At 39.1% G+C, this 13,965-nt stretch overlaps 1 protein-coding gene across 3 annotated transcripts in view; it reads left to right on the top strand.

The window, feature by feature from the left end:
• USP25 (ubiquitin specific peptidase 25) overlaps positions 1-13,290 on the top strand; it is a 137,855-nt gene extending 124,565 nt beyond the window's left edge. For all 3 annotated transcript variants that reach the window (XM_024210390.2, XM_024210389.2, XM_024210388.2), the window contains 6 exons: positions 1,135-1,313; positions 2,339-2,417; positions 4,372-4,451; positions 9,782-9,905; positions 10,820-11,015; positions 11,832-13,290. In XM_024210390.2, coding sequence (XP_024066158.1) covers positions 1,135-1,313; positions 2,339-2,417; positions 4,372-4,451; positions 9,782-9,905; positions 10,820-11,015; positions 11,832-12,004 — 831 coding nt within the window. In that variant the 3' untranslated portion in view covers positions 12,005-13,290. The remainder of the gene's footprint in view (positions 1-1,134; positions 1,314-2,338; positions 2,418-4,371; positions 4,452-9,781; positions 9,906-10,819; positions 11,016-11,831) is intronic.
• Positions 13,291-13,965: the final 675 nt, after the last annotated feature.

Raw genomic sequence — 13,965 nt, 5'->3', positions numbered from 1 at the left:
CTGGAGCCCAGGAGGGGAAGTGCCCGGCCGGCGGCTCAGGGTCCGGAGGCATGGGGGCTGCCCGAAGCCGGTAGCGCTCGGGCAGCTCGGCCCTTAAACAGAGCCGAAGAGTCGGGAGGAGCACAGCAGCCGGAGCCCGGGAGGGGAAGTGCCCGGCCGGCAGCTCAGGGTCCGGAAGCATGGGGGCTGCCCGAAGCCGGTAGCGCTCGGGCAGCTCGGCTTTAAACAGAGCAGAAGAGTCAAGGTAGGGAGCACAGCAGCCGCGGGAGGGGAAGTGCCCAGCCGGCGGTATTTTTCCCAGACATGTTCGGCTTTTTGGCAGTTCCCCCCGGACAGGGGTTTGATTACCAAAAAGCCGGACTTGTCCAGGAAAAACCGGACGTATGGTAACCCTAAAAAAAATAGTGCCTGCAAAGATGGAAAAGTATTTCTTGTGACACTAGCATAAAGGAAAAACAATGTAAAATACTAAATGTTTATGCTCTTAAGGCCTTGTAAGGCAGGATAGAAACTTGTTTTTAAGTATTTGTTTTCCGTAGAAATCAGATAATTAGGTTCTTAGTGTAAACCATTTCCATCATGCTTAAATATATTTTTAAAAAGCTTTACATGTTCATTAAACTTTCTCTGAAAATAAATTTTGCATTTTAACCCTGGGCAAAAACTATTTTTCAACATGAAAGCTTTCAGAATAATTCACTGGCTAAAATGGCTGCAATTGTCTTGTACATCTTCTGGCTGTAGAGACATATAGTAGGTATCTTTACCTTGGGTAAAAAGATGGGATGGCTAGAGAAGTGGCTGGATAGTAAAAAGCTAAATCTTCCCTGAGGAGGTTTTAACACAGGTGAGAAAATGATGTTGAAGTTCTGCCCATATGGGCACATAAGTACTACCCTATTGCCAGTGATAGCTAATCAGAGAGAGAACAACAACCTCAGTTTTGTTTTTAAAATGTTAAATGACTCCCATTACAAGTGTACTTAGGGAATATGTTTAAGTAGGACAGGGCTGGGGGATTACTAAGCATCTTGTAGCATGGCCAGCAATATGAGGATGTTAACTTCACAGAAATAAAAATAATAATTCACTTGTCAGGGAAAAATAACTGATTTTTTTTGTTAAATTATGTAGGCAATTAAATTGGAGTATGCACGGCTACTAAAATTGGCTCAGGATGATCCACCACCCGAATGTGATTACCGTTTGCATCATGCAGTTGTCTACTTTATGCAAAACGAGGCACCAAAGAAAATAATTGAGAGAACATTACTGGAACAGTTTGGAGATCACAATCTGAGCTTTGATGAAAGGTAATGGGAAAATGAGACATGCTAATCTTATACTATTACATTATTTATTCAGAGGATACAATAGTTAACTCTCCTTTATGTATTGTATGTATAATGTGGCTATTAGGTATCCACCATGAACAATATATTTGCCTAGCCACCACTTCAGTAAAGGTTTCCCTTTACACAATGTTGCAATTTTCAACACGAAATACTACTTTTAAGAAATACATAATTAAATTGTGGAACTGCTTGCTGCAATATATCAGTACATCCAAGAACTTAGTAGCATTCAGGATAGAATTAAATATTTATATGGATAATGGGAACATCGATGGTTAATTTAGATAGAATAACATTAACGAGAAATCCTTATGTTTGATGGCATAAATCAATCAATGGTGATTAGAAAGAAATGTTCACTATTGGTATAATATTATTCCATAATTTACCATTACATATTCTTGTTCCTTTCTCTGAAACAACTTGTACTGGTCAATGTAAAAAACAGCACACTAGGCTAGATGTCTAATAACTTGTCTAATTCCCTGTGGCAATTTCTGTGCGCCACCCTAACATTTGTTCACCTATTTAAAAACACAAACTGAAAGATGATAGTACTGTATCCTGCCCCCCTCACAAATACCAGCACTTGAAGCTTCAGATCCTAATTCTCTAAGATTACATTTAAAAAACCTAGTTAAAAGTTCAGGAAGATTTAAGCCGCCTGATTTTTAACTTTTTAAAAAAAAACTGATATGGCATTTTGGTAGAGGAGGAAAGTTAAAATATAGTGATTGTTTTACATATTTGTAAAGTAATTATGAGAAAGTCCTGTACCCTTTGCCTGTGAATGCATGACAAGGAACTCAAGAAGTATACAGGAAATCACACTTCCTGTCTGTACTTTAGTCAAAGTTATAGTGCTCTAATGATGTTTACTTGCAGTATTTTAGGCTAATATCTCTGCAGTGTTAACATGTGTCTGTGAGTTTTCAGTTACCACCAATTAATTTTTTTGCAACTCTTCTTTCTTTGTTTTTAAGGTGCCGCAACATAATGAAAGTGGCTCAAGCCAAACTTGAAATGATAAAGCCTGATGAAGTAAACATGGAGGAGTATGAGGCCAGTATTTTTTCTTTCCTAATAAATTGTAACAGAGAATAATTATCTACTAAAATTCAGAAAAGATCTTTTGTTCATTTACAGTGCACAGTTTCTTGTTAACCAAATTTCCCATGTTCAATTCTGTTGAAAGACCGTTTATTTTTGGGAAGGTCAAATTTGAGCAGGGCCGTAATTAAAAGATAGGGAGTTGGCCAAGACCAATAAACTAATGATTTGATATAATTAACAGCGCCCCATAGTTTATCACCGTGTGAATTGGTTGGCTTTTTCTACGAGAAGTGGCCATCTATTAAAATAGTATGGGTGGTTTCAGGTCAGTAGGACCTGGCTACAGTTTATCTCCAGCTGGTATACTGTCATTCCCAATGTATTGGCAAGAATCCAATTCATGTACATTCTGTCTCACACCGAGACTACTTCAGATTAATCTCTCCCAATCCCCTTCCCCCCAAACCCCTGAAATATTGAAGTACTTGATCAATACATCCTGATTTTAAAATGCCGACACATACTACTCAAGAATGAAACCTTGACAAGTCATTTCTGAGAAACTGGTCACATTCCAGCTAAATATCAAGTGATGTCTATTTAGCAAAGCATTTAGTCACATGTTTGAAGTTATGCATGTGCTTTAAATGAATTGGGGCCTAAATCCTTCAGATGCAGTTCTTTTCCCACACAGGTCCCCATGCATCACTTGAACCTCATCTTTTTGCCTATAGGGCCAAAGAGAAAGCAATTTTATCCCTCACCTAACCAATGGAAGACAGAGATGCTCTGCGCCGCTTCTCCAGCCTAAAGGCCTGAAATAGGCTCGGTGGCCTTCCTGTGTGCTTTCCCTCCCCAGTGGAGGGGAAGGACTGGAGGATTCACAGAGTGGCAGGTTCTCTGCCACGCTTCTTTTTCTGTTCTGGGTTCAAGTTCCTTCCCACTCCTGCATAACTTTACATAGGTGTACACTACAGATCTTGGCTCTGTCACACCTGGGTGCCACCTCTCCCCCTTGCACATGTGTAAAATATCTTTTTTCTGCTAAACGGGGGAGGGGAAGACATATCTGCAAAGGTAACATTAGGATTGATCATAAATAGACAGTAAATGTGTCATAGAACCTCATACAGGCTCTTTATGTTGGGGTGAATTTCACCATAAATGGATATCTGGCAAGCCATGTTGGGGTTGGAGTTCCGTCCCTTGCAGGCAATTAAGAGCTGCCATTCTAACCAACTGGAATAGAAACATGCTGCAAATTTGAAGTAAAACATTTGTTTGCCTATAAAATATTGGTAAAGTGATTCCAGTACAAACCACATTGCTTTTGGTTTGCAGTATTGTAACATTTTGCTTCAGGATCAGAGTTATGATTTTCTTCAGCCTCTATGACAAGACAAGATTCTCATCACTTCCCATTTTACCATCCCCTTTCCCCTGTTCATAGATTAAAATTAGTCTGACGTTTCTCTCTCTCTCTCTCTCTCTCTCTCTCTCTCTCTCTCACACACACACACACACACACACACACACACACACAGATATAGATAAATAAAATAGTCATGTAAATAGAAGTCCAAAAAATAGATAATCCTATTTTGGTTGTTTTCCTTCCCACTCCCAGGAGATAAAAAGGACATTTTACAATCCTGCCTGGAATTCCCCTTAGACTGCTGTATTTGTTCCTTTCAAATGGCAATGAATTATGTAAACATAATCCTATGGAATTTTTGTTGCATCACTTTACAAAGTTTAAGAATTTTCTTTTTGTCTGTGTGACAAATATTTAGACAGTTTGATTTTTTTCTTTTTTATGTGAAAAATATTTTCCAAATTCTTTGATTTATCCCCCAAACAATTCATGAGTGCTTATTGTGTGTATGCAGTGCTGTGTGAAGAGTGCAAAATGTAGCTCTCCTTTGTATGAATGAACATTCTTAATACACTTTCTTATGTGCAGAGATGGCATCAAGAATATAGAAATTACAGAGAAACAACCATGTATCTCATGGTAGGATTGGAACTTTTTCAAAAAAAGAGGTAAGAAGTGACATTCTAGAATTCAGACACGGGGGTTATTTTAAATTGGTTACGTTAAACACTCAGTTTCTGGGGGGGGAAAGCAATGTAAACGGTAAACCAAATTAATGGAAAAATAATAAATGTAAAAAAAAAATGGTAAGTGTATTGCAATTACACCATTCTTTTTCAGAAAAGATCAATATTGCTTTGAATATATCAGAATGAGCAGCTGTATATATTTGACAATTTGTTGCATAAATTAAAATGACACAATACAGAAGAACCACACATAAATATAATCATCTCCACTATCCTCAGTAATTTTTTGGGGGAGGTGGGGGGCAACTGGCTTTCCTAAATGCCCAGTAGGTTAGTAAATGTAACCTCTGAAGACCAAAGTCCTCCAAAGTCAAGGACCTCTTGCTAAGAATGTCCTGCCAGCAACACCCTCTTATTATACAGAGGGAGCGTAAGCACCTAGGCTTATTTTGAGAACTTGGCAAAAGAGGGAATAAGGTCTAACAAATTACAACCTGCATTCAAAGTTATTCTATCACATTGATCCAAAACTGGACTTTGCACAGGGTTTATGCGGATAAATAAGGCTGATGGTAAAACATGCTCAACCCAAAAAGAAGTGCTGCAAAGATGAAAAGAATATTATGAATGTGCACTTAACCATCCTGAAGTGGTGAAGTGACTCAAAGCTCAGATCTGGTCACATTAGTAGTAGATGCAGTCCCTGCACCCAAAACCTGTGTAGAGTACCTATTTTGTATGAAGTCTGCTCTGCCATAAAGAAATTGCAAAGTGGGCACGATGCTGGATCTGAGGCATAACCCCAAACTTCTCAGTTGCTCCGTACAGTCCATAAGTGTAGCATTACACTGTTTTTTTCCAGGTTTGTACAGGGAATGTGCTAATGCCCATGTGCTGAGTTAGGAGAGACAGACCAATAACCTTGCTTTCTGTTACCGGAAAAGTTTTTATACATGTCCTACTCACCCAGCTCCAGCCTAACCTTGTGAAACGCCATCACCCAGGGCAGTCAGGCATCACTGCTGGATGATCTACAATGGGCATTGTACTTGGTCTTCATCTTTTATCTGAGATCCATCAAGAATTCAGTCATCCTTTGACAGGAGCATATGGAGACTTAGTCTTCAATTCTATTAATAGAGCTGCCCTGAGGAAGGCCCTACAAGGCACTGATGTTCCTGATATCTTCTTGAGGTGAATTAAAGATCTACATAATAACTCTCGGGCACAGGTGCAATGCAGGACCTCTAGGTCTAACAGAGTTTACATTAGATCCCAGGTGAAGCAGGGATGTGTCTTGTCCTCATCGCCATTCTGCCATACAATAGATTGGCTCCTTGATCAAGTCTCCGCAAATACCAGTATAATTGTCTGTTCAGCTTCTTTTACCAACTTGGATTATGCGGATGATGTCCTCTTCAGACAGCTTGCATATGACCTGAAAGACAGGAGAGCTTCTGCTACAGGGCAGCTGCCCTTGGGCTAAAGATTTCTTGGGCAAAATCAAAAATCCAGAATGTCAGGGCAAAAGTTGATACAAGACATCTGTGCTGCCGGAAGAAGTGGATGATTTCAGCTCTGTAGGCAATAATTTGTCATCAGATGGGCACAGCCAGACTGACATCCTAAGGAGAGTCAGTTTAGCAGCCTCAGCCATGAAAGACCTGCGTAGGTTATGGAGCCAAAAGAAGATGAAAGTATATACAAAAGTACAGATTTATCAAACCTGTGTACTGCTGATCCTCTTATGGATCTAAAACATGGATGATGCTTAAACAAGACAGCAGGAGGCATTTCGTATGTGTGTCAGTGGCAACTACCAGCCATAAGAGAGTTCGATTTTTATCAGTAACAGGGACGTATTATTGAGAACTGGCCTTGACAGGACTGAAGTCATCATCAGTCATTACCACAAGCACTTTTTGGTCATGTAGCCCATCTTGGAGATAAAGTCCTGGCACATGGATCCCTGAAGATCAGACCTGAGGGGACGTTGCCCAGCCATGGACTGGTGGCAGCCACACAGCCATCCATGCTTAACCTGGTTGAGCCAGGATTAAAATTGTGTTGAGACATTTTATGTCTTAGCCAGAGTTCCACTCCCTGAGACTCTTAAAGCATGTTTCAGTAGGACTAACACAGCAAATGTCTTGCCTGTACAATGTTCCCATCATTGAGATCTATTGAGCTGTTGCATGGTGTTTTCTCAATACTTTTACATTGCATTACTATCTGGATACCACTGTCTTAGATGGATGTCCAGCTTGGAAGAGTAACATAAGTCACTCCATAGAGAACTTCTCTGCCCTCCTTCCACTTGGGCTTGATTGATTGATATGGCTTGTATTGCTTGATTAATCACCTATGGCTATCCCAAAGAAGGAGTGGATACTAACTAGGAATTGTCATTCCTTGAGGGACTTGCTTCTGCGTGTATATATGCTCGCTGTTTGCCTCCCTTTCTCCTCTGAATTGTATGTGTACGTCTTTGAACTCTGAAGTTTGAGAGAGAATGGACGGATCAGTGCCTGTACCAACACTATATAATTTCAGGCACAATGTTTAGTGCTGTAAGAGGGCACTGATGCCATCCACAATCACCATTGCTTTCCTTAATCTTCTGAAACTGCAGCACTGGGACACATCTTATTCTTGTGAACGTGAAAAACACAACCCCCTCAGCCAACTCCTTTTTAATAATCAAATCTTTCTCTTTCAGTTTTTCTATTCCATTAAACTGCCATTCCAAATAGACTTACCATCTAGTCTGACACATTGCAGGCCACAGAACCTCACCCACCCACTCCTGTAATACACCCCTAACCTCTGTCTGAGTTACTGAAATCCTCAAATCATGATTTAAAGACTTCAAGTTACAGAGAATCCACCATTTACCTAGTTTAAACCTGCAAGTGGTCTATGCCTCATGTAGCAGAGGAAGGCGAAAATCCCCCAAGGTCTCTGCTAATCTGACCTGGGGGAAAATTCATTCCCGACCCCAAATATGGCGATCAGTTAGACCCTGAGCATGTGGGCAAGACCAACCAGGCAGACACCTGGAAAAGAATTCTGAGTAGTAACTCAGAGCTCTCCCCATCTAGTGCCCTGTTTCCAGACATTGGGGATTTTTGAAGCTAGCAGTCGCTGATGAGCCTCATGCCATCATAGCCAGTCCCATCATAGCATCCCCTCTATAAACTTATCAAGCTCAGTCTTAAAGCCAGTTAGGTTTTTTGCCCCCACTGCTCCCCTTGGAAGGCTGTTCCAGAACTTCACTCCGCTGATGGTTAGAAGCCTTTCTAATTTTGAGCCTAAACTTATTGATAGCCAGTTTATATCAATTTGTTTTTGTGTCCACATTGGTACTTAGCTTAAATAACTCCTCTCCCTCCCTGGTATTTATCCCTCTGATGTATTTATAGAGAGCAATCATATCTCCCCTCAACCTTCTTTTGGTTAGGCTAAACAAGCTAAGTTCTTTGTGTCTCCTTTCATAAAGTAGGCTTTTCATTCCTCTGATCATCCTCATATCCCTTCTCAGCTCCTGTTCCAGTTTGAATTCATCTTTCTTAAACTTGGGAGACCGGAATTGCACACAGTATTCCGGATGAGGGTCTCACCAGTACCTTGTATAATAGTACTAGCACTTCCCTGCCTCTACTGGAAAAACCTCACCTGATGCATCCTAGTACTGCATTAACCTCTTTTCATGGCCGCATCACCTTGGTGGCTCATAGTCATCCTGTTATCAACCAATACATCCAGGTCTTTCTCCTTTGTCGCTTCCAACTGATAAGTTCCCCGCTTATAGCAAAAATTCTTGTTGTTAGTTCCTAAATGCATGACCTTGCGTTTTACACTATTAAATGTCATCCCATTTTTATTACTCCAGTTTACAAGGTCATCCAGATATTTTTGTCTAATATTCCAGTCCTCCTCTGTATTGGTAATACCTCCCAACTTCGTGACATCCGCAAATTTTAAAAGCACATTCCCACTTTTTGTGCCAAGGTCAGTAGTAAAAATGTTAAATAAGATTGGTCCCAAGACCAATCCCTGAGGAACTCCACTATCTTTGCAGATGACACAAAGCTTGGAGGTATTACCAATACGGAGGAGGACCGGAGTATCATACAAGGTCGTCTGGATGACCTTGTAAACTGGAGTAATAGAAATGTGATGAAATGTAATAGTTCAAGGTCATGCATTTAGGAACTAACAACACGAATTTTTGCTATAACATCCAAATTTGTAAGTTGCTCCACTATGAAGGCCCTGGTATATCCTTGCATGTATTCTATATGATTTTCATGTGTATGTAATGCTAAAAGGTACAGAAAATGTCCAAAGAAGACCTAGCCTCCTATTCCCACTAGAGTAGCTGCAGCAAATACGCCTTAGTGCTCTGTTGCGCTGAAACTTTTTTTATTGAGGCATTCACCTTAAGATGTTTGCTTGTACAAAAATACAATTTTTCTTTAAATGAGCAATCATTTCAAGGCATCTTAAGAAGATACTTGCCTTCATTTTTCTTTCTGTTTCTCTAACTCAGACTATGCCAAGATTTCCTAATGTATTCACTAAAAGTGAAAGATGCAACACTGGCTAATCTTTTTTGACAACCAGTGTCAAAGCAGTGAGGTCTGTTTTGTCTATCCTCAAATCTTGTTATCAGGTTCTTTATTATTCATCTTCCCGACAGTAGTGTACATGTCTCTGTCATTACTTTATTTTAGTTTAAGGTGAAAATTGCCAGTAGACTGATACTACAAATATTTGCTTTTGGGGAAGCCATGCCAGTCTCACTTCTGTGAACATTTCCATCAGTCTAAATACTAGTGGTAATTTGGGGACACTATAATTAACGTACCTGAAAATAAGTTTTCTCTTAGAAGTTCACTCTTGAGAAATAAAATCACACTATCCCACACCCAATTTGCAAAGGTGTAAGTGGCTACAGAAAGTGCAGGATAGTGGAGAATCAGACCGAATGTGTCACGAATGTGTAGAAGAAAACTGTTTTCCTGTGTATATAAGGCCTAATTCATAGCCATGTGAAGTCAGTGGAAAACCTCCCATTGATTTCAGCTTTGGATCCGGCTTATGGTTGCAACAGAAAGTTGTACTGATGTGCATTGAGGAGAAAATGCCCTAGCCAATACCAAGGGAAACCATATCAAGTGTGAGTGTTTGAATGCTTTTTTTATTGTATTGACCTTTGACAAGATACAGAAACAAATGATACCTACCTGTACAAGAGCATTATAAATCTGATGTGTGTATATATATTTTTTTTGTGTGTGTTTTAGTTATATGGAAGCCTTGCTTTACCTTATCTATGCTTATCAGAATAACAAAGAACTCTTGTCCAAAGGCCTGTATAGAGGGCATGATGAAGAGCTGATATCCCATTACAGAAGAGAATGTTTGCTAGTAAGTGGAATATGACCCTAATTTTTTAGTAGTTGTTGCATGTGTGAAATACACCTCTACCCCAATATAACGCTGTCCTCGGGAGCCAAAAAATCTTACCGCGTTATATCGAACTTGCTTTGATTCGCCGGAGCGCGCAACCCTGCCCCGCCGGAGCGCTGCTTTACCGCATTATATCCGAATTAGTGTTATATCGGGGTAGAGGTGTAGTTGACAGCCTTAGGTAATTGTGATGCAAAGTTACAATTAAAAAACCCTTTGTACATTAATGTAACCAGTTAAGAGCATTCCTCCTCTTGTAAGAACAGGGCCAACAATGGAGAAGGAAGCAATGTAAAATATGAGGATTAAAAGGAAAAATTATAATTTCTGGTGTTCCTACAGAGTATGTAGCTGCCTGTTTTACTGTGTCATTATAATGAATCTGTCCACTGCTACACATAGTGTGACAAAGGATAGTGGCACACCCTAGTTTTGGACAGCAAATGGACACATTGCCACAGTGGGACTAGCCGACAGGAGACTAATGCTAGAAAAGGCAGCAATAGAAATTTATTCTTTTCTCTCTTCTCCTTCCTCCCTCCCCGCCCCCTTAACTTGATTTTAATCAGCCATAGAAAGAAGTAGCAACAAAGGGAGTGGGGATCTAGCCTTCGGCAGGGATGGCTACAGCAATTACGAGGAATCAGGAACCCGTTCAGGGGTCTGTTAGAGGGAAACATAGCATAAGACCTGACATGTTTAGTGAAGAATTTGCAAGATTGCCCTGACTTAAAACTTGTGATATGGTCACTGCTGATTTTCAAATTGTTTTTTTGTTTGAGGAATAAATCTTTTTTTTAAAAGCTGATACTTGGCGAAACGTGAAATGCTAAGTACTTATAAGTTTTCCTTTTTTATGGTGTTGCATGAAGAAACTAAATGAACATGCTGCGGCACTCTTTGAGTCTGGAGATGATCAGGAAGTAAATAATGGACTGATCATTATGAATGAGCTTATTGTCCCATGTTTGCCATTACTACTGGTGGATGAAACAGAAGAAAAGGATATTGCTGCTGTAGAAGATATGAGAAACCGCTGGTGTTCGTATCTTGGACAAGAAATGGAACGTAAGTCATATGTACTTAGGGTGACCAGATGTCCCGATTTTTATAGGGACAGTCCCGATATGTGGGGCTTTGTCTAATATAGGCACCTATTACCCCCCACTCCCAGTCCCGATTTTTCAAACTTGCTATCTAGTCATCCTATATGTATTTCTTAATTTCAAAGGCTCCTCCACACACACGATGCTGTAGACAAAATGATTCTGATCTTGAAGTCAGATATAGCTTATCTTCAAGTTCTATCTTATCTTATCAATATTTTGTTCCTTTGAAATATAGAATCATAGAATATCAGAGTTGGAAGGGACGTCAGGAGGTCTAGTCCAACCCCCTGCTCAAAGCAGGACTAATCCCCAGACAGATTTTTGCCCCAGATCCCTAAATGGCCCCCTCAAGGATTGAACTCACAACCCTGGGTTTAGCAGGCTAATGCTCAAACCACTGAGCTATCCCTCCCCCTTCAAATATGCTTTAAAATCCACAGATGACAAATGTCCTTGTATTGAGCCCTAAAAGAGCTAAGTATTGTATGAAGTTTGTTTAAAGATGGAAAAGGTTTCATATTCATACCATTGCATATTTAATCTTTGTTTCAGTGTATTCCTGATGATCTTGAGAATATTTTAGTCTAGTACTGAGCACTGTCCTACTGAATGACTCATTTATTCCTAGTTGAAGCCTAGAGTACTAAGGAAAGGTGTTTGTAAGAAAGTGAAACTAACTAAAAGAGGAAGTTGGTGCAGTGGAGCAATTTTTCACTTTATTGCTCCTATGGGCAGTAAGTGCTTATATTGACTTTTTTTATATATATATTTGCAGCTAACTTGCAAGAAAAGCTGACAGACTTCCTGCCAAAACTTCTAGATTGCTCTACGGAGATTAAAGGTTTCAATGATCCACCAAAGTTACCTTCCTATTCCACACATGAACTGTGTGAGCGATTTGCCCGAATCATGTTGTCACTCAGTCGAACTCCAGCTGATGGAAGATAAACTCTGCAAACCTTCATAAGCACATCATATAAACTTTTTTAGTTCTTAACCCTTGCCTACCTGTCACAGGGTTTGCTTGTTGCTGCTATAGTTTTTAACTTTTTTTATTTTAATAATTGCAAAAGACAAAATGGCTGTACAGACATTAGCCAGACTACAAACAATTAAAGCTGAGAATCGCATGGGGCTCGGTTTTTGTTTCAACCAGAATTGATGCAACATTACAAAACTGCTTTTTTGCCACCTGTCTGTTACAGTATTACTTTGCTTTTATCTTAAAATCCTTTACTTTATCAACGGCTTTCTATTCAGTCTGGATCATTCTGTGACTGCAACTATTTTAAGTGTCCAGTACTGTGTAAATACATGGTACTTGATAGCTTGTAAATGAAATGGAAGAATAAAGTTTTATTTATGGCTACTCCTGTGTTTGCAAGCAGATACATTGTATATTAGTGTATTATATAGCTATTTTTTTAGACCAGAAACGGATGCAATGTGTTGATGGGTCATTAAGTTCAGAGGCATGGTTCTTCAGGATTTACAGCCAATTTCTTTAGAGATGGTCACGGATTACTGTATGTCAGCACATTGGAAATCTATCACAGTATTATTACACACCTTACTTTTTGTATATTCTTTACTGATCTGTATAATACTGCATCTGAACACATTTATTTTGAAGCCACATTGGGTTTAAAGTGAAGTTAGAGGCTTGCTTCTGAAACAAAAATTAATTGCACCTTTCTTCTATTCATAGGAGACCTTTTTTAAAAAAAACAAAACTATTTTCCATAGGACTAGAAGCTATATTAGATACAGCAGGAGCTCAGATTTCTTTTGAAAGACTTGATTGAGTAGAGTAAATTAAATGGGGGCTTTGTAATTGTGAAATATGTAAGAATCTAGAATCCATCACAGATTAAATACACATATTTTTTGTTTTATAAAGTTTGTGTTTTAATTATGTAAACTTCACACTACTCTAGCTCAGAAATGTAACCTTCCACTAACTCTTGCTGTGAAGTTGGTTGCTAGTACTGTTATAGTAAAGGATTTCAGAAATAATATATCTGCACTAATTTACTTTTTCTCAGAAGTAAATGAAGAACTTTGTAGCGTTTGTTTTGTAGAACTCAAATACTGTCTGATTTTAATGAAGAAACTCGATTATTTTGTGAAAAGGAGTTAATGCATCCTTAGGTAATCCTGTTACCTGAAAATATTTTGATTCCTCATCTTTATAGAGAACATTTTGTGCTAGAACAGTAAAAGATGTAAATATTTGTGTGTACGTGTTTATTGGCGCGACACCCAATAGTACTGTTGTTGGTTCTATCTTCTCTTTTTCTTTTACTACTAATAAAATAGTGAAAAGGGGAGGGAAGAGTGGATAAAGTTCAAAAATTGCCCATCTGGCAGTACAATGGGCCTCACTTTGGACCTCACAAAAATAAGTGGTTTAGTTTATCCTTATCTCCTCAACAACCTTTAGGCTTCTTATTTATTACATTTTTGGGATGGCCCCGTTATTTTGTATTGGATTGAAGTATGTAAAGTGTTGGCACATAGGTTCAAAGTCTGTTAAAGAATTTTTATCTGCTGTCATATCAAAAATAATATTAACCATTTTCAAAAATATGCAAAATAGTAACACTACAATAGTGCTCAGAAGCCAAGTAGTAATTCTTCTTCCAGGGAAGAACAAATATAAAAGTCTGAAATTCTGCATATTGACTTACACAGCAATTAAGGACAGTGTTGAAGAGCTACAGGTATGTGCACTAAGCAGGTGAAAATATGATTTCAAAAGGTGTGGTGATGGTTATCTATCTGTAGCACATTCCATCTGAAGGTGTGACTCAATTGTATATGTACGTACTTACTTACAGTAACTATTTTTAGACCTAGAGTTTTTGACAGATTTAAGCAAAGCTGGTAAGCTTACATCTTCAGTAACA

Source organism: Terrapene carolina, unplaced genomic scaffold (genome assembly GCF_002925995.2).
Source record: "Terrapene carolina triunguis isolate 2854851 unplaced genomic scaffold, T_m_triunguis-2.0 Scaffold38, whole genome shotgun sequence".
Lineage (NCBI taxonomy): Eukaryota > Metazoa > Chordata > Testudines > Emydidae > Terrapene > Terrapene triunguis.
The sequence above is the reverse complement of the archived record's forward strand: the minus strand, read 5'-3'. Positions and strand labels throughout refer to the sequence as shown.